We start from the raw sequence: 18,990 nt of genomic DNA, 5'->3' as shown, positions 1-18,990 counted from the left end.
GACAGCAGGCTAGATTTGATCCTCAAAAGGCAATTTGAGGCCTTGGCTTTGGGTTTTAAGGCGGCAGTAGGTTCCTTTGTCATATGCACCTACCAAAAAATTCTATGCCAGGCTCAGACTTCAGAGGCAAGTGCATACTCCCAGATTTATGTTGCAGATTCTATGTATGACGTGTTTAGAGTCCTGAGTAAAGTGTCTGCTTACTCTGTTTCCACCTGCAGGATGCTTTGGATCAGAAAGTGGGAGATTTGGATTCTAAAGCCGAGTTGGGCAAGCTATCTTTTAAGGGGCGGATGCTTTTTGGCAAAAGGCTGGACAACCTTATGATCTCCCAGATAGCAAACTACGTTCACTAGAGGATTAAGTTGTAGCTCCTTTCGAGGCTACAGGCAGTCTTGACGGTCTTCGGCAAGTTTCTCTACACAGAGGTCATTTCAAAGGTCTAGGCAGAGGTTTGGTCCTTCGGGTTGAAACGCCGCATCAGGTGTCCGTTCAGCAGCCATGATGCCAAATCCTCTCTGATCTTCCTCGTATATGTGGGAGAGTTGTTGCTTATCGGGAAGCTTGGGAACAGATTTGCACAGACCAGCAGGTGCTGGACATCAGTCAAGAGGATTATGATATTGCGGTATATAAAAATAAAATTATTATTATTATTACAAGCTCAAGCTTTTTCAGCCTCCTTGAGACTTTTGCATATACTTTCCTGCTGGGAGACTGGAGAAAACTAGAGTATGAGCAAAAGTGCAGCAGCTGCTACAGATTCAGACAGCGGAAGAAGTTCCTGATGCTGAATTGGCTTGGCAGATACTCTACATATTTCATTATGCAAAATAGATTCATATGACTGGAGACCAATTCTGGATCTCAAGTTGATCAATTCAGTCTTGTTCCATATGGAAATGGTACAATCAGTTATTTCCTTTGTTGCTATATCTCTCTGAATCTGTCAGAGGCTTATTTACAATCCCCATTTTTCCAGATTGCAGAAGAATTTCTCAGTCCATATGCTGGAGAGACATTTTCAGTTCTCAGCGCTTCCATTTGGATTAGCAATGGCGCCGTGCACATTTATCAAGGTAATGGTGGTGGTGGTAGCATATTTATGCAGATCCGGGATTCAGGTTCATCCATATTTGGATGACTGGCTCATCAAGTCTACGTCTTTGGCAGAGGGCCACAAGGAAGTGATGCAAGTGGTCCACCTCTTCCAGGACCTAAGTTGGATCATCAATTTCCGAAAGAGTTATCTGGATCCCTCACAATTCTTGGAGTATTTAGGGATTGTTTTCAACATGGCAGAGGGCCATGTCTGTCTTCCAGAGGTTTGCAAACAAAAGTGGTGACAAATACTAGAGATTCTGGCAATGCCTGCTCCCATGACGTATTATGTAGTTATTGGGTTATATGGTGGTGACAAGAGAGGTGGTACCATGGGTGAAAGTTCATCTCCAATCTCTCCAGAGTGCACTACCGTCATGCTGGTCACCACAGATGCCTTTGGAGTGGACAGTGGAAGCCTCTCGGAATTTGCGGTGGTGGCTAAGGCTGGAGACAGTGCCCAAAGGAGTGTCTTTCCACATAGTAATGTGGGTAATCTGGACTACAGATGTCAGCTTTTTATGGTTGGGGAGGTCATTACATAGGATATCTTGTCCAGGGCCGCTGGGAGCATTCGCAGAGAGAGTGGTCCAATGGCAGAGTGGAGCTGAGAGCCATTTGAATGGCATTATGGGCTTTCCAGGAGACCCTGGAAGGGAAAGCAGTCCATCTTCTTGGACGGTGCCACAGCAATGACTTATATCAATAGGTAAGAAGGCACCAAGAGTGTGCTGTTAAAACTGAAGGCCAGCTGTGTAGGAATGGAACACAGTAAACACACACAAGCAGTCTAAGAGTCGGGATGGAGGCACTGCCAATGGCTGGCTCCAAGTCCCTTTTATTATGCTTCTATGCACATGACCTTTCTATTTAAGGATACCTTTACTTCCTAAGAATTCTCCTTTCTTAGACAGTGCAGTATTTTTCCTTTACCCTCTCCCATTTTTTAAAAATATTGTATTTTCCCTCCCCACCCATGTCCTACTCTCTCGTTTTTATTTTTAATCCCTTTATTTTTAACTTTGTAATAAGCTATTGTAAACTGCTTAGATGTAATGATAGGCGGGATATCAAATACGTGGAGGGGCATAATAAAAAAAAACGTCTTAAGTCCCCTTTTGGCCTAAGGCCTTAAACATTGAAAATAAAAGCAGGGAAAATGTCCGTTATCAAAAGTCCAAAAGGAGATTTGTTTTTGTTTTGTTTTTTATAATGGCCTGCCTCTACGTTCAGCTGTTTAAACGCCCAGACCACCACTATATATAAACTTATACCATATAATCAACCTAAAAAAAGCCTAAGTCCCAAACGCCCAAACAAGGGCTTTTAGGTGAAGGAGGAGCCAGCCCTTCGCCTAAAAGCTGAATTCTGTAACCGGTGTCTGTCAAAAAGAACACCAGTTACAGAATCCACACCCCCCCCCCAAAAACGATCCAGGCAGGAGAGAGCCCAAGCCCTCTTGCCCCGCAGCACCCTGAACCCCCTACTAAGATTGGGGCAAGAGGGAGCCCAAGCCCTCCTACCCTCAACACCCCTCTCCCACAAATGCCCCCCCTGAGCCCCCCAACCCGGCCCATGTGCCTCAGGCTCCGCCCATAGGAGGGGCCTAAGGCTACTGGGCCTATTCCGGTTGACCCAGGCGCCTCAGGCCCCGATAGCAGCAATCCTTTCATTCCTTCAGGAGGGTCTAGAGAAAGACTTGGTGGTTAGTTCCTTTTAGGTCCAGGTGGCCAGTCTCTTGTTTTCAAGTTAGATTGGAGAGAGGTCCCTTAACCAATCACCCTGATATTTCCAGATTTTTAAAGGGAGCAGTGCAGTTGCGTCCGCCTGTGCATTAAGCTTGTCCTTCATGGAACCTTAACTTCATGTTGAGGGCCCTAAATAAGGTCCTGTTCGAGCCCTTGCAGATGGCTACACTGTCAGATCTCACTGTAAAGACTTTTTTTTTCTGATAGTCATCGTTTCAGCTAGAAGTATCTTGGAACTCCAGGCCTTGTCATACAGGGAACTATTCCTCAGAATCACGGACCTGGGAGTGTTCTTACATATGGTTCATGTGGTGTCGGCATTCCATTGAATCAAGAAAGTTCAATTGCCGGCATTTCAGGCTACAGGTGTAAAGAAGCAGGACAAAGTACTAGCCCGCCTAGATGTCAGAAGGGTATTCCTTTGTTACCTGGGAGTGACAAATGATTTCTGACTTTCAGATCATCTTTTTGTCTTATTGAGTCTGAACCAGAGAAAAAGACCGGCCTCTTTAAGACCTTGATTTCCAGATGGTTGGCATTTTCCTGGGTGGAGTACAAGATGGTACCACCTGACAAGATTTGTAGGGCAGCTACATGGTACATAGTCTACTCTACATAACTTTACTAGGTTTTACAGAGTGTATTTGACAGCATAAAAGGACTTCACTTTTGGGTCCACAGTGCTTGCTGAAGGTTCGTTTTTCCCACCCTAATCTCAGGGGACTGCTTTGATATGTCTCACAGGGTTAGGACTCGTGCTTTTTGCACTGGAACAGAAGTTTAGGTTCTTGCCGCAATAATCTTCTTAACAGCAAAAAAGCATATGATTCCTAAAACCCCACCCTATCAGTTTTCAGACAGGTATGTTTCTGCAGAGGATTGTCTAATGGCACTCAAACGAAGCAATACGAAGTTATGACTTCAGAAATACAGGCGTGTCTATACAGGATTGCTCTTGACTGAGTCGAACAAGAGTTTGTGCTGGTTTCACTCAGGTAGGTGGTGGTCTTTGTTCTGCCTTGTTGTTGCTTTGTTGCATTTGTTAATAAGCAATGTTTTCTTGCAGAGTAGATCAAAAGTATTTGATCGGGGAGTTCCCTGTCCCTCTCCTTATTGTTTCTCCTTCTTTCAGGGATTATCTTTGCTTTGGTACAAATTGAGTAGAGAGGGCAGTGCCCGGTGGTGCGGGGGGAGGGGGGTATACTTGAAAATGTAGTTGATGCTTTCTGTAGTACTCATGGGTGAAGATGCACTACCCATAGGTTCAGGACCTGTGCTTTTGTAATGGAAAGAAGATTATCGAGGTAAGAACATAATCTTCCATTGTAAAAGCCCATTTCTAAACTGTCTAATGCAACTCCTGGAACGTAACGATGAACCAACAATGACCTACTTGAACTTGTAACTATGACCTAACTGTATTAGTAATTGTACTGATCTACCTGTACTTGCAACTCTATTGAATGTACATGTCAAACTGTCCATTGTAACTTCCTGGGTAACTGTACCAACTTTTTGGAATATAATTCGATCTAGGTAAAGGCAAAATAGAAAACCAAATTAACCTAACACGTGGACAGTAACACTGACTTTATGTGTAGAATATTTGGTAGGTGGTATTAATATGTATAGTGGCTGAATATCATCATTGCACATGGATGAAGCATGAGCAGTAATGGTTATCTAATGCTACTCAGGCACTGTAAGAATAGTACTGAAGCATTTAAAGTAATTTTTGCTGATAGTATCCTTATAGTACTACTGAAAATTAGTTGTCAGAGAAATTATACTCATTCATACATTTACTATTGGCCACTAGTAACATATAGACCCCCCCTATTGGGATTTTTATGAGTCAGAATATTTAGATTATATAAGTTTGTAAAACGATACCCTTCTACTTAACAACACACTGTACGAAAAGGAGGGCAGGATAAAAATAAATGCCCAAATCCCTGTCAATGCAAAGGCTTAATTATATTACATTACATTAGTGATTTCTATTCCGCCATTACCTTGTGGATCAAGGCGGATTACATAAGAAATTAGAAGTACATTAGTAGTAGTCTAGACAGTTTCTAAGTTGCGAGGGTTGGAGAGTATTGCAGGTGATGCTTGGGATAGATCTGGCTGTGTTTGGTTTAATGTATTTTTTTTTTTTAAGTAGGGTTTTTGTTTCTTTTTTGAAGGTTTTGTAGTCTGGTTGAGGTCAGTAAATAATCATCTTAATCAACATCTTAGAAAGTCAATGTGATGAAAAAAGCCTCAGAACCCCACCCACACCACCTTGAATGAAACAAAGTGTGGGAAAATTACCTGGGGTTAGTCACCTCATTGGCATAAAAACATTTCACATTGAGGAAATGTTAAAGCCTTAAGCAATGCAGGGAGATTTGAGCACTTATCTTTAACCTGTCCTCCTTTCGTAGAGTGTGTTGTAAGTAGAAGGGTGTCGTATTTAGTTTGTATTTGTAAAAGGGGTTGTTTGGGTTTTTTCAAAAGGGCTTGCTATAATGTTAACTGCTAGCTGAGTTGTTTTATTAATAAGAGTTGCTCTGAATTGCAATTGAATATAGGATTTACAGAAGTCTGGCACTGACACCTTTTCTCTCTCTTTCTCTGGAAATCAGTGGTGAATGAGAATGTCAGTTTGGTAATCTCACGGCAGTTACTGACAGACTTCTGCACACATCTCCCAAGTCTGCCCGATGGCACTGCAAAAGAAATTTATCACTTCACTTTGGAAAAAATCCAGCCTAGAGTAATTTCATTTGAGGAGCAGGTGAGAAGATTTATAAATGGTTAATACTAATTAACAAACAAAATATTTTACAGGTTTGCAATATAAGCAGAGCACATTGACGCTTTTATGTATGGAAATAACCATGAAGTTTTGACCAGATTGTTAGTAAAATATGTACACTTTTGTATTTTTTATTTAGATTAAAATGTTCACTGGCTTGTCCCATTGCTGCTTGGTATAGTCTTTTGCTTCCTTGCAGTGAACCTGGTTATGATTTCCAGGTTAGTGAAATGGGGATTCTGTAGAGGCAATGTTCTTAGTCCCTTGTTAAGGGGCACCCATGACTGCAGTGTATGCAGAGAGAGCCCTGGTGACTGGCTCCAGGCCCAGGACTATTGCTGTAATGTGCTGACCAATTTAGAAGAAGGATGTAAAATAAGGGCATAATTCTTAGTAAGTGTGAATAAAGTTTCATGGTTTTCTAGCTGAATCTGATTGAGTTGGAAGCCTAAAAGGGGAACAGAATCCCAAAATGTAGAGGTGTTTCTTGCAGTCAGGCTGAGAACACAGATGGTTTGACCCAGTTGATCTGAGTGCCTGATTTATGTATTTTATATCATTTCAATTCTAGTGTAATAGGTGTTTCACACTGGACAGATGAAAAGCTGGAATGGATTCCTTTTGCATGGCTCGCAAGCATAGGAAGATTGCCCGTCTAGCCAGAATGACACACATATCTACTAGAAAAGATATTCGCAAGATATTAAGACTTGATACACAATAGTGTAATACAGCAGTTTACAATGCAATAAAACTATAATCTAAAAAATTGAAAATAATTGCAATTTTTTTTTTTTTTTTTAAATCTTATAGATGTGAAATGGGAGAAGGCTTTAGGGAATCAATTCCATAATGGATAGCTCCAATTAACTCTCATAGTGAACAGGAGAACTGAGTTGTCTCTCTGGCATGGAACAGCAATGCTGTTTGTTTTTTGAACCATCTTCTGTGGGAGAATAGGGTTATACTAGGTTTGAAATAGAGAATGACACAGGGACAAATTTTTCTCCGTCCCCACGAGAACTCATTTTCCCGTCCAGTCCCTGTGAGGTTTTTTATCCCCTTTCCCTACCCCATTCCTGCAAGCTCTGTCCTCATCTGCATAAGGTTTGTGCAGTTAAGGCAGAGCTTAAAGAAATGGAACTGGGACAATGACAAAACTCATGGGGGAGGAGGAAATTGAGTTCCTACTGGGACAAATTTGTCCATATGTCATACTCTAATTTGAAATTCTGAATACTTGCAAGTGCTTGGTTAAAAACAGGAAAAACTGATTTTTCATAAATTAGGTGTTCATATTGACATAAGGAGAACATTTAAGGGCCAGGCCTAATCAAATAGTGGTGGTGTGCAAGATATCCAATTGCTAGCTTCTTTATATCCCTCTCCTAAAATACCAATTGCTCACAGACAAAATGATTAGACAGAAACACAATTGTTTCCACATCTTTTGGTGAGGTTTGATTAAAAAAAAAATCTCTCCTCAACTAGTATCACTTAAGAATTTGAAAAGCATATACAAGACATTTTTCCTAGGACAAGCACGCAGTATATTCTCACATGTAGGTGAAGTCATCCACAGAACCCGGTACAGACAATATTAAAGTGTACTGTCACTAAAAATTTTTTCAAAGGCTCTAGACTGCCTGTACCATATAGTGCCTTCCCACCTGATGTCTACTTGCAGGTCATCAGTTCTTAGTTTTTCGTGAAGCTAAGAATCTGTGTTTTTTGGAGTTTCTCCAAGTTCATCAAACTTTTTTGAAATTTTACCTTCCTGTTTTATGGTTTTTTTTCCTACATAATTTTACCTTTTATGGTATTTTCTGTTGGTGGTTCTCTAACATTTTTTTTTGTTGTTTTTTTCACAACTTGTTTGGTACCTTCAGGCTCCTCTGGTTTTTGGGCCAGGAGCATTGATCCGTTTTTGGGATAACTTTAACTCAAGCTCCCTGACCATTTGAGTCTTTTGAACTTGCGTTGGTGGTGTTCACCTCCATGTCTAAGGCTCCAAGCAGTTTTAAGCAATGCACGCAGTGCAAACAGACTGTATCGGCAACTGACCCACACAATTGATGTGTACAATGCCTAGGTCCTGAACATCGAGATATTTCCTGCATCCTCTGTTCTAAATTTCAAAAGAGGTTGCTGAAAGCCAGACAAGCCCAATACAAAAATTTTTTTGAACACCAGGAACATTGATTATGTCTACCGATGTTGATAACCATCTTTGATGTCGACACTGAGAGCATCGATTCCTCGGACAACCACTGCTTCGTCTCCTTTGCTTTCATCAAGGGAACTTCATAAAAAGGCTAAGAAGCATAGACATCCTTCCCCTTTCAGACAGACCTCTGAATCGTCCAAAGTGCCTACACCATCGATGCATGCAAAGTGTAGACATACTGAGGCTCGATCACAATCTCTACAACTGGCATTCCCCCAGAGGTATGCCTCAACATTTATGTCATCAATACCTCAACACCAGCCACTGTCCATGCTCTTTGTATCGACTATACCATAGGTACCTGTACTGTCTTTACAGGACCAAATAAAAGAGCTGTGATTCTGAAATCATAAATTAAAATTTTGATATAGCACCTATCTAAAATGTCTAAGTGATTTACAATAAAATATATAAAAATCATAAAAACAAATACAAACTAACATGTACAGACAAAACTCTGACAAAAGAAAAACGAGAGGGAAAAATAAGGATGAAAACTCCATTATTTGACAGAAAAGGTGGGGGAGGGGGAATGGGGTTGTTATGATGGCAGAGGAATAACTTGGAGAGCATAAAGGTGAAGTGATTGTGAAAAATCAAAAAGTTATTTATATGAGGGCGAATCAAAAATTAAAGGCAATTATTAAATTACATGATAACTAGAAAAGAGCTAGCGAAATGCAACACATGTACTCGTACGTTGCCTGTTGGATAGTTCATCCAAGCACAGTGCAATGCTTTTAGTCACATGGCAGCCATGAGGTCAGAAACATGGATGCTCCTTTGCAAGATTGCACCATTGAAGAACAACGTGCAGTAGTGCGCTTTCTTTGGGCAGAGGGAATGAGAACGTCTGATATTGACTCAGTATGGACCTAGCACCATAAATCAATGAAAGCTTTATGAGAGGGTAAAAAGGTTTAAAGCAGGAAGAACAGGTGTAACCAATGAAAGTCATTCTGGTTGCCCATCAATATCATGCACACAAGAGCACATTGACAGTGCGGAAACCTTGATTAGAGAAGACTGATGGATGGTGTCTCAATTGGCTACAAATTTGGATCCGCATTTGCCATAATACATGTTAGCTTGGGATACAGGAAAGTCTGCGCATGATGGGTTCCAAAACAGCTTACTGATCTGCACAAGCAATAGTGTTTGGAGGTCGCGACTCATTTGTTGAGATGGTATGAAGAAGATCTGAGTATTCTGGAGAGAATTGTCTCCAGCGATGAAACATGGGTGCATCACTGCAACCCAGAGAGCAAAAGTCAAAGCATGATGAAGTAAAGGAAGCGATGCTCACCTGGATTCGGGAGCAGCCAAAAAAGTACTACCTCTCTGCAGAAATGCATAAGATAGTTGAGTGATACAACAAATGTGTCATCTTGCTTGGGGACTATGTGGAAAAGTGATATGTTCAATTGTTCAGCTATTTCTTTTAAAGCTATTTAAATGTATTTTGTCTTTACTTTTTGATGTACCCTTGTATAAATGAAGGTGTAGAAATGAACACATCAGAAAGCATAAGTTTTTATTTAGGGATAGTTCAGACCTGAGATGGAGTGTTAAAGCATTCCATAGAGTTGGAATAGCTATTGAAAAGATTAAGATTGTAGAATATTTGTCTAGGTGAGGGATTATTAGGAAGGGCGTAAATTTCTAGTGTGATTTATAGGGAAATAAATACATTCCAAAATAGCAGATGAGCGCTTTTGAATGTTAGTAGATGTATCTTAATATGCTATTTGATAGTTAACGGAAAGCCAATGAGCAGCTTTTAGCAAAGGGGTGACATGATCATATTTCTTTTAACCAGTGGTTAATTTTATAGCTATATTTTGTATTAATTGAAGATGATGATTGTCTTTTTTTGTCGAATTCCTGAATAGGGGCTATTGCAGAAGTTATAAGCAATAATAACAGAATGGATGAGAATATTAAGTGATGATGGTTCTGAGAGAGAAGATATCAGTCATATTGGGACGTAACTTATAGAAACATTTTGTAACTGGTAGACTAATTTTTGGGTTTAGATTGACACCCATTATTCGAATTTAAGTTGATAACGGAATAGAAGTATGCATGAGGTAGATAAGGACAAGATTGATACTAAAAAGCATCAATTTGAATTTGAGATAAAGTAATTAGTTGTCTTGAGCCATTGCATAATTTTTTCCAGTTTTAGATTAATGCTTTGAATGTCTTGTTGGTTTAAAGGATCAATCTGATGAACTACTGTAGTTGTATATCATCTGCATATGCATAAGGGACAAATCCAATAGACTGAGACAGCATAAGTAGAGGTGCCATAAAATGATTAGAGTATAGGAGACAGAATGGATCTTTGAGGGACTCCATAAGCTAAACTGATTGGAGTGTAAAAACTATTCTGACAGCATACTTTTATCAAAATAAGAAACAAACCATTTGTATAGAGTACCTGTTATATAATTTCCTATAAACCAGTGTATCCCAAACTATGTGATGTGACAAGAGTCGGGTGTGCTCCGAGATGCCGGCGAGGAGCAGAGATGCTGACAGGATGTGCCTTTTGCGGCAGTCAGCCAACACTGGCACCTCTTCGCACCCCCCTCCCCCCAGCATATCAATTTCAGGGCTAGCAGGCTCAGGGCCTCATCTGGAGGGCCTCAGTAATAGGATACGTGGAAGCCGGTACCTGAATCCTATGTCGGCTCAGTCTGAGCAACACCCTCAGCAGCCATTGAGGGCTCGGTATTGGACCCCACTTCATCAATTCTCAGCGTTAAAAGGATGCTTGTCTTCTAGAGAGTATACTTCTTGTTCCAGACATTCATCGACTCGATGTTGAGAAACATCTTGTCAAGCCTCCAGGGTGCAATCTCCCCATTCAAATAGCTAATGTTCTCCACATAAGACTTCCTGGAACATCCCTCGATGATCATTCACCATCTCCTAGACATGACATCAAAGAGTATAACTCTAACCTGTCATACCACCTCTTCCTCAGACTATACAGACCTTTCTGCAGAAGAATCATATGGAATTCCATCAGATCCATCGCCCCCACCTCGCAGAAGGTTACTGCCTGAAAGTTTGTCATTCACAACTTTTATCAGGCAGATGGATCATGTTCTCCCCAATAAAATGGAATCTGAAGCAAAATCCAGAGTTGAGTTTATGGGTTCGTTGTAGTGCTTAAAACTGCCCTTTCATAATCTAATGAAAGAAGCAGTGTTTAAGAAATGAGAAACACCACTTTAATCCCAGCAGCAACAAGTAAATTAGACACATTAGACAGGGTGCAGTCCTGTTCAGGGCTTGATAGACCTCAACTGCAACATCTGTCCCTGCTAGTTGAGTCTGCATTGAAGAAAGTTAAGAGCTCCAGGACTTAATGCCAGTAGCCCACCTAAATGAGAGGGTAGAGCTCTAGACAAATTTGGTTGAAAGATTATCCAAAGCTCCATGCTGTGTAGTAGGATACTCCAGCTATAACTTTTACATCAGTTTCAGAAACTTTCTCATCATGAACAATACATACCCACAGATCATCACCAATGATCTCTTTGAAAAAATGTATATTTATGACACATATTCAGTCTTTGGTGCTCACGAACATCAGCAGTGTCTGTAGCCATGAGGAAACGGGCATGTCCGACCTAGATGCCAATGTACAAGAATGTTTGGCCAATATTCCCTGTCGAAGACCTATTTGAGACAAAATAGAGGAGGCATCACAAAAAATTAAGAGATATGAGGACTCTATGGTTACCTTATCCTTCTCACCTCAGACATTTAAGAGGTTTTATACTCCTAGATGCTCCTCATACTACAGCAAGAGGAGATGCGCTCAACCACATACATCCTCTAGAGCAGGGGTCTCAAAGTCCCTCCTTGAGGGCCACAATCCAATCGGGTTTTCAAGATTTCCCCAATGAATATGCATGAGATCTATGTGCATGCACTGCTTTCAGTGCATATTCATTGGGGATATCCTGAAAACCCGACTGGATTGCGGACTTTGAGATCCCTGCTCTAGAGTATCAACAGACATCCCAGACAACAGAGGTCTCAAAAATCTCAATCCCAGACTTAGCAAAAGTCCCAGCAATCCTTAACCAGAACTTAACCAGGGTATTCCTGCCTCTACCTTACACTCTACCTGCAGGAAGCCGCCTGACTTATTTTTACAAACTATTTACAAAAGATCATTACAAAAGATTACAAAAGATCATTGGGTTCTGCAAATAGTGAGGCAGGGATATGGTCTTTGACTCCAGAAAAACCCTCCAAAACATCCTCCGAGAGAGTCAATTTTCACCTACCATCAGAAAACCCTCCTTCACCAGATCTTCACCCTTCGCCAGTTCAGTGCCATAGAACAAGTTCCCTTGCAGGAAAAGGGCCAAGGATTCTACTCCAAATACTTCTTCATACTGAAAAAGACTGAAGGTTTTTGCCAGTCCTAGACCTCACAGGCTGCTACCTAATTGGAATATGAAAGGGTGAACTCGTGAATAATACAAAGAAAGATGAATATATGATATGCAGAAACTATAATACTATGTGTACATAGATGGTTATATATAGGTAAGATATACATTTATATATATATATATTTAACTCATGTAGCACCTGTACCAAAGCTCATGTATTAGAACACCTTTACTGAAGCTCATGCAAAGTACTCTGAATTGGCTCCCCAGTAGTGGTATAGAAGCTTCTAATAAACATAAACCTCTGAGCTCTCAACAAATATCTGGTAAAGGAGAAATTTTGCATGGTCTCTCTGGGAACCCTGTTACTACTGCTAGAAAAGTATGACTGGCTTTGTTCTCTAGACCTCAAAGAAGCTTACACACACATTCCCATCCTCTCAGCCCATAGGAAGTATCTTCACTTTTGAGTAGGAACACACCGCTTCCATTTGGTCTGACTTCGGCACCCAGAGTGCTCACAAAATGTTTAGCACAGTAGATTCTCATTTAATCAGAACCCATGGGGATTGATAGATTCTGGATAAATGTAGTTTCTGGTTGCTTGAGAGTTACTATCAAAAATAGGCCTAACTAATACTATGCCATACCATCAACTGTTCTAAACAAACTACTGGATATGTGGTAGGCAAAGCATGAATGTACTTGGGTGTGGCGTGCCAAGTTTACATTAAAATTTTTGCCTGAAATTGATTTTATTTTCCATTTTTATTTAAAGTATTACAGTATTTCTTAGATTTTTTTTCTAGTTGCTTGAGAGTTCTGGTTAATTGAGTTCCAGTTAATAGTCTACTGTAATAGTGGCTGCTGCACTCCGCTCTTGTGGCTTTCATATGTGTTTCCTTATCTGGACGATTGGTTGATCAAGGCCCCAATACCTCAAGCTGCTCAACTTGCCATGGATTCCACTCTGTCTTCTAGAAATTCTCAGTTTTGCAGTCAACTTGCAGCCCACCCAAACTCTGGAATTCATTGAAGCAAGTCTAGGCACCATTCATGCTTGTGCCTTCTGCAGCAGAGGCTAGACACTTTGATCTAGATCTGCCAGAAAGTCTCCAGTCTCAAATACATCACTGCATGCCAGATGATGCATCTTCTAGGTCATATGGCATCTACAGTTTTTGTGATTCCATTTGCATGTCTCCATCTCTGAGAACCTGAATGGACTTTCTCAGCCCAGTGGTCTCAAATCTCCAGAACTCTCTTCCTAAAGATTTTAGTAATCTTGGTCCTTCTTCAGTCTTTTCAGTGGTGGTTATTACTGACCAATCTTTCCAGAGGCTTTCTGTTCTACACTCCACTGCATCGGAAGGTGTTAACAACCGAGGTTTCCATGCACGGCTGGGGAGCTGACCTGGATGGCCTCATATTCAAAACAGTTGGAGTATTCATGTTAAAACACTCCACTTCAATCTCCTCGAGCTCCAAACAATCCAGAATGCTCTACACACATTCCAGGATGGCTTTAGTCAAGTAGTGCTCATCCGAACAGACAACCAAGTAGCCATGTACTACATGAACAAATGAAGAGGCACAAGATCTCACCTGCTTTGCCAGGAAGCAATTCAAATTTGGTCCTAGGCAATACTTCAAAATGTTTTCTTCAAAGCAGTTTATCTAGCAAGAAAACAATGTCTTGGACAGGTTGAGCAGACTCCTACAACCTCACAAGTGGTCACTCAGTTCAACTCTTCTGCATTAAATATTCAAAGACTGGGGGACTCCAAAAGTAGATCTATTGTGTTCCCCCACAATCTCAAATTTCTGATCTTTTGTTCCAGAATTTACACTCTCAATCATCTGGTGCCTGATGCTTTTCTCCTTGACTTGCAAGACAACTTTCTCTATGCTTATCCTCCATTTCCTCTACTTGGGAGAACTCTACTCAAACTTCATCAAGATCAAGCCACTATGTTACTCATAGCACCTCGATGGCCATGACAACCATGGTTCCCTTTCCTCCTGCTTTACAGTGTACGGGAACCTATCATACTTCCAATCTTTCTAACACTGTGACACAGAACGAAGGATCCCTACTTCATCCCAATCGACATTTGCTAGCACTCATAGCATGGTATCTCTATTCCAAGAAATAGATGCTTTTCCACTGTTGGCACCAGTTTTGGCCATCATTCAAGTTTCTAGAAAACCTTCCACACAAAGTTGTTATCGTTTTAAGTGGATTTGTTTCACACTCTGGTGTAATACAGATTTGTTAAATCCAATCATTTGTCCTCTCTCATTAGTTCTGGATTACCTCCTATACATCTCTGACTCTGGTCTCAAAACTACATCTTAGTGCTATTTCAACTTTTCATGCCCTTCTGGATAAAAAACATTTATCATCATAAGAACATAAGCAATGCCTCTGCTGGGTCAGACCTGAGGTCCATCGTGCCCAGCAGCCCGCTCACGCGGCGGCCCCAACAGGTCCAGGACCTGTGCATTGATCCTCTATTTATACCCTTCTATCCCCCTTTCCAGCAGAAAATTGTCCAATCCTTTCTTAAACCCCAATACCGTGCTCTGCCCTATTACGTCCTCTGGAAGCGCACCCTTTAGTTTTCAGATTCACGAAATATCTTCATACCAAATCACCAATCAAGCCTCCACCAGTTGTAACATAGAAACATGATGGCAGATAAAGGCCAAATGGCCCATCTAGTCTGCCCATCCACAGTAACCATTATCTCTTTATCTGAGAGATCCCATGTGCCTATCCGAGGCCCTTTTGAATTCAGACAGTTTCTGTCTCCACCACCTCTTCTGGGAGACTGTTCCATGCATCTACCACCCTTTCTAAAAAAAGTATTTCCTTAGAATACTCCGGAGCCTATCACCTTTCAGTTGCATGGGATCTTGATGTTATACTTTCAACCCTGATGATGCCTTCCTTTGAACTATTTGTGTCTTCATCTCTCAAACATCTCACATGGAAAGTAGTATTCTTAGTCTGCATCACAACTGCCCGTTGAGTCATTGGATCCACCTTATACAACATTCTACTGTGATAGGGTAGTTCATCGTACTCATCCAGAATTCCTCCCAAAGGTTGTCTTGGAATTTCATCTGAGCCAGTCCATAGTTCTTCCTGTTGTCTTTCCAAGACCACACACTTACCCTGGTGAAGCTGCACTCCATTCACTGGATTGTAAACATGCTCTTGCTTATTACTTAGATTGGCCTAAGCTTCATAGAACTTCTACTCAACTATTCTTGTCCTTTGATCCTAATAGACTTGGGAGTCCCTGTCACTAAGACAACTATCTCCAAATGGTTAGTTGACTGTATTTCCTTTTGCTATGCTCAGGCTGGGCTGACATTAGAGGGTTGTGTCATTTTGCATAAAGTACAAGCAATGGCAACTTCAGTAGCCCATCTATGTGTGCTACTCCCATTGAGGACATATGTAAAGCAGCCACCTGGTCATCAATTCATACCTTCACATCCCACTATTGTTTGGAGAATCATTCCAGACGGAATAGTTGGTTTGGCCAAGCAGTTCTGCAAAATTTATTCTCTGTTTAGATGCCAAATTCCTTCCAACCCTTTTTTGATTTTACCAGACTCAGAATTATGATCCTGCCTGCTTGTCCTGGGATAAACCACAGTTACCTATAACAGGTGTTATCCAAGAACAGCAGGCAGATACACTCACCACTCTCCCACCTCCCCTAGCTGTCAATTTACCTTTTTTTTTTTTTTTTTTAACTGAACTGATGGTCCTGCGAGCTGACATTGAGAGCAGGAAGGCACAGTCTTGAGACTGAAAATTTTTTTAAATGGCAGTACACTTTAATACTGTCCATATCGCGCTCCATGAATGATGTCGCCCACATGTGAGAATATCTCCCTGCTGTCCTCGGATAACCCCAGTTACAGGTAAGTAACTGTGCTTTATGGGATAATAAGATGTCTTTTTTTTCAGTGTAAAATTCTCTGTTTCAGGTGGCTTCCATACGTCAGCATCTAGCATCTATTTATGAGAAGGAAGAAGACTGGAGAAATGCTGCACAAGTATTGGTGGGAATCCCATTAGAAACTGGACAAAAGTAAATAATATTTGTTCCCCCTAAATAACACAGAATTTCATTGTGTGTATTACTTTTTCTTTAAGGACAGGCAAGACTTCTAAATCTTCATTGTCACCAACAGAGCCTGGCATGGGAAATACTCTTCCAGCAACTTTTGTAGAACTGTTTTGAGTAGGCTCACTGTATATGTATGTACATCTGTTCCCGCGTGCTGCTTTTATATAAGACCGGTTAAGCCTAAACTTTTCTGTGGAGCTGATCAGATCCTTTTTTGTGTCAGGGTCACCTCATTGCAAAGATTTTTATTTTTTTTCATCTGCAAGTCCCATCATTGTCATGTGGTTTACTTTCACGAGTTCCTTGGTAGTTCAGTAGGCATTTTCGTTGGGAGGTGTGGGGGAGAGTCTTAAGTTAGATTAGTGTGGGCTGCTTTTAGGCCTCCAGTGCCATTTGAGGGATTTTTGTCACCACTGAGTCATTTGATCTTGCTGTGGTTATTTCTTTTCAGATATATTCGAAAAAATTATCGTAATATCTTCAAGAGTGTTCCTGGTGCAACAGGACCATATCGATTATGGATACCTATTCTTGGTGCTTGCAGTGCCTGGGACCCTACTATTCACAGATATCAGAGAGATTTGTGATAGAAAAGCAATATGAAAGACTTTTTGAACATAAGACTGGTCTATCAACATTGGAAACATTAGTTTCCATTGGTCCAGGAAATGTATCAAATACTGAGGTTTTTGACATCAAGAGTATCTCAATCTCGACATCAAACATCAGCATTGCTCATTGGGAGCAATCATCCAACTCTCTTTTGAAGAAGAGGAAGTATTCTTCTTCTTTGTCTCAGCTTCCACCCTTTGTTCTTTATCACTCCATCATCAACACATTCTCAACATCACTTTTCATTGAAGCATGGCACTGAAGTTGTTGTCGTCTTTGAAGTCCCCTTGACACAAGGAATACTTATCTTTTTTTTGCATCTGAGAGAGTACAACAGACCACAGTTCTGATGTATTTTAAGGTATTCAGGAACATTAGCTACTCCTGTTATGCTGCCTACTCTTTTGTTGTTGGCAGCCTTTGAAGAGCAGGTGAACAATTCATGTAGAACTTTTGAGGAGCAGATGTTTTTGCATGACGTAATGCTGCAGTTTTGATGATCACTTTGAAGGCAGATGTGATCCAGCTGATACACAAGACCCATGCTCCACCCTGGCTTTTACTCAGTATTCTAGGAGCACTCTGACTCTGATTCATAGAGGAAATCCGTTGGTAGATTCGCACTCTACCTGTCTTGCACAAATGACTGTTGGGTCAGGTCTTTTTCCAGTGATGAGACACTAAGAATTTCTGTTGTATCAGCAAAGCTTCCTCCCAACACTGAAAATGGACACCAGTTCATCTGACTTTGTCACTGAGCCCCGTCTAGACCTCAGTAGTGTTCAACCATTTAGGTATTGAATTATATAAAGTTCATCATAAATTTATCCCAAACTGCATCCAGGTCAAACATAGCTATTGTCATACATAGGTGCCTTACTTGATGTGACTCAAGCAACTGCTTTTCTTCCACAACAAAAGTTTTGCAACTTGATGCAAGAAAGAAGTCGGCATGTATCAACTGATCAAATGTTGAGGATGTTGGGCTATATGAAGTCAACAGCTCATGTCACTCCTATGGCACATCTCTATTTGAGGCGAGTTCAGTAGAGTTTTATTTCTAGAATTTTACATCTGTGATACAGTAGAATCTCACTTAACTAGTATTCAGGAACTGGCACTCTCACTCAACCAGAAGAAAAATTGCCAGGGGAAAAAGGAAAAGTCCCCCTTAGTAGCGGCAGTGGTCCTGAACCAACACACCCTCCCTCCAGCCCCAAAGCAGAAGCGACGGCAGTCCTGATCCATGGAACCTCCCTCCCTCCCTGAAGCAGGAGAAGCTGCAGCTGCAGTACTGAGCCACAAAACCTCCTCCCTCTAGTCTCTCTCTCCCCTAAATCCTCTAAGGTTCACTGTGTGCTAGTATTAAAGAGGAGTTCTGCAAACTTAAACAGGAACTGAACGCAATTAAAGCAGCTTCCATCGCTCTACAGAATCATACCAATTTACTACCTGTGCCTCAAAGAATAAAACAACCCAGGAATAAATGGGTCACAGTAGACTCAGGAAGACTGTGACATGTAACACAGAAACATCCACCAGAATTGAGGTGGGACTGGAACCACTGAAGGTAAATCAAGAGAGAAGGCACACCCTAAGCACAAATAAAAAAGCCCAAAACAGAAAACTGTTGCTGCTGGAGGGTTCCATCATCGGAGGCATTAACTTTGGATCACAGGGCAAGGAGATCAAAATATAGTGAAATGCCTTCCAGGATCCTCGGCTACCAGGCAAATACTGACCATAATTAAGGAAGAAACTAAGCATTTATTTATTTATTTAAAACATTAATAATCTGCTTTTAACCAAAGCTGCTCACAATTAACATACACAGCATCAAAGACATACATGTCTACAAATATCTAACACTACAGTTCTAACACTGATGATGTTATCCATCTGTGAACAAATGACCTGGCAACAACTC

At 41.0% G+C, this 18,990-nt stretch overlaps 1 protein-coding gene across 3 annotated transcripts in view; it reads left to right on the top strand.

Moving 5' to 3' along the window:
- The window catches only part of COPS4 (COP9 signalosome subunit 4), an 89,902-nt gene that overhangs the window by 36,042 nt on the left and 34,870 nt on the right, over window positions 1-18,990 (top strand). For 2 of the 3 annotated variants that reach the window (XM_033963944.1, XM_033963952.1), the window contains exons 3-4: window positions 5,480-5,631; window positions 16,309-16,412. In XM_033963944.1, the coding sequence (XP_033819835.1) occupies window positions 5,480-5,631; window positions 16,309-16,412 (256 nt within the window). The remainder of the gene's footprint in view (window positions 1-5,479; window positions 5,632-16,308; window positions 16,413-18,990) is intronic. The other variant, XM_033963961.1, reaches the window with a different exon arrangement.

The sequence above is a fragment of the Geotrypetes seraphini genome, chromosome 1 (assembly GCF_902459505.1).
Source record: "Geotrypetes seraphini chromosome 1, aGeoSer1.1, whole genome shotgun sequence".
NCBI lineage: Eukaryota > Metazoa > Chordata > Amphibia > Gymnophiona > Dermophiidae > Geotrypetes > Geotrypetes seraphini.
Note: the sequence above shows the minus strand (reverse complement) of the source record. Positions and strands in the feature narration are given on the sequence as shown.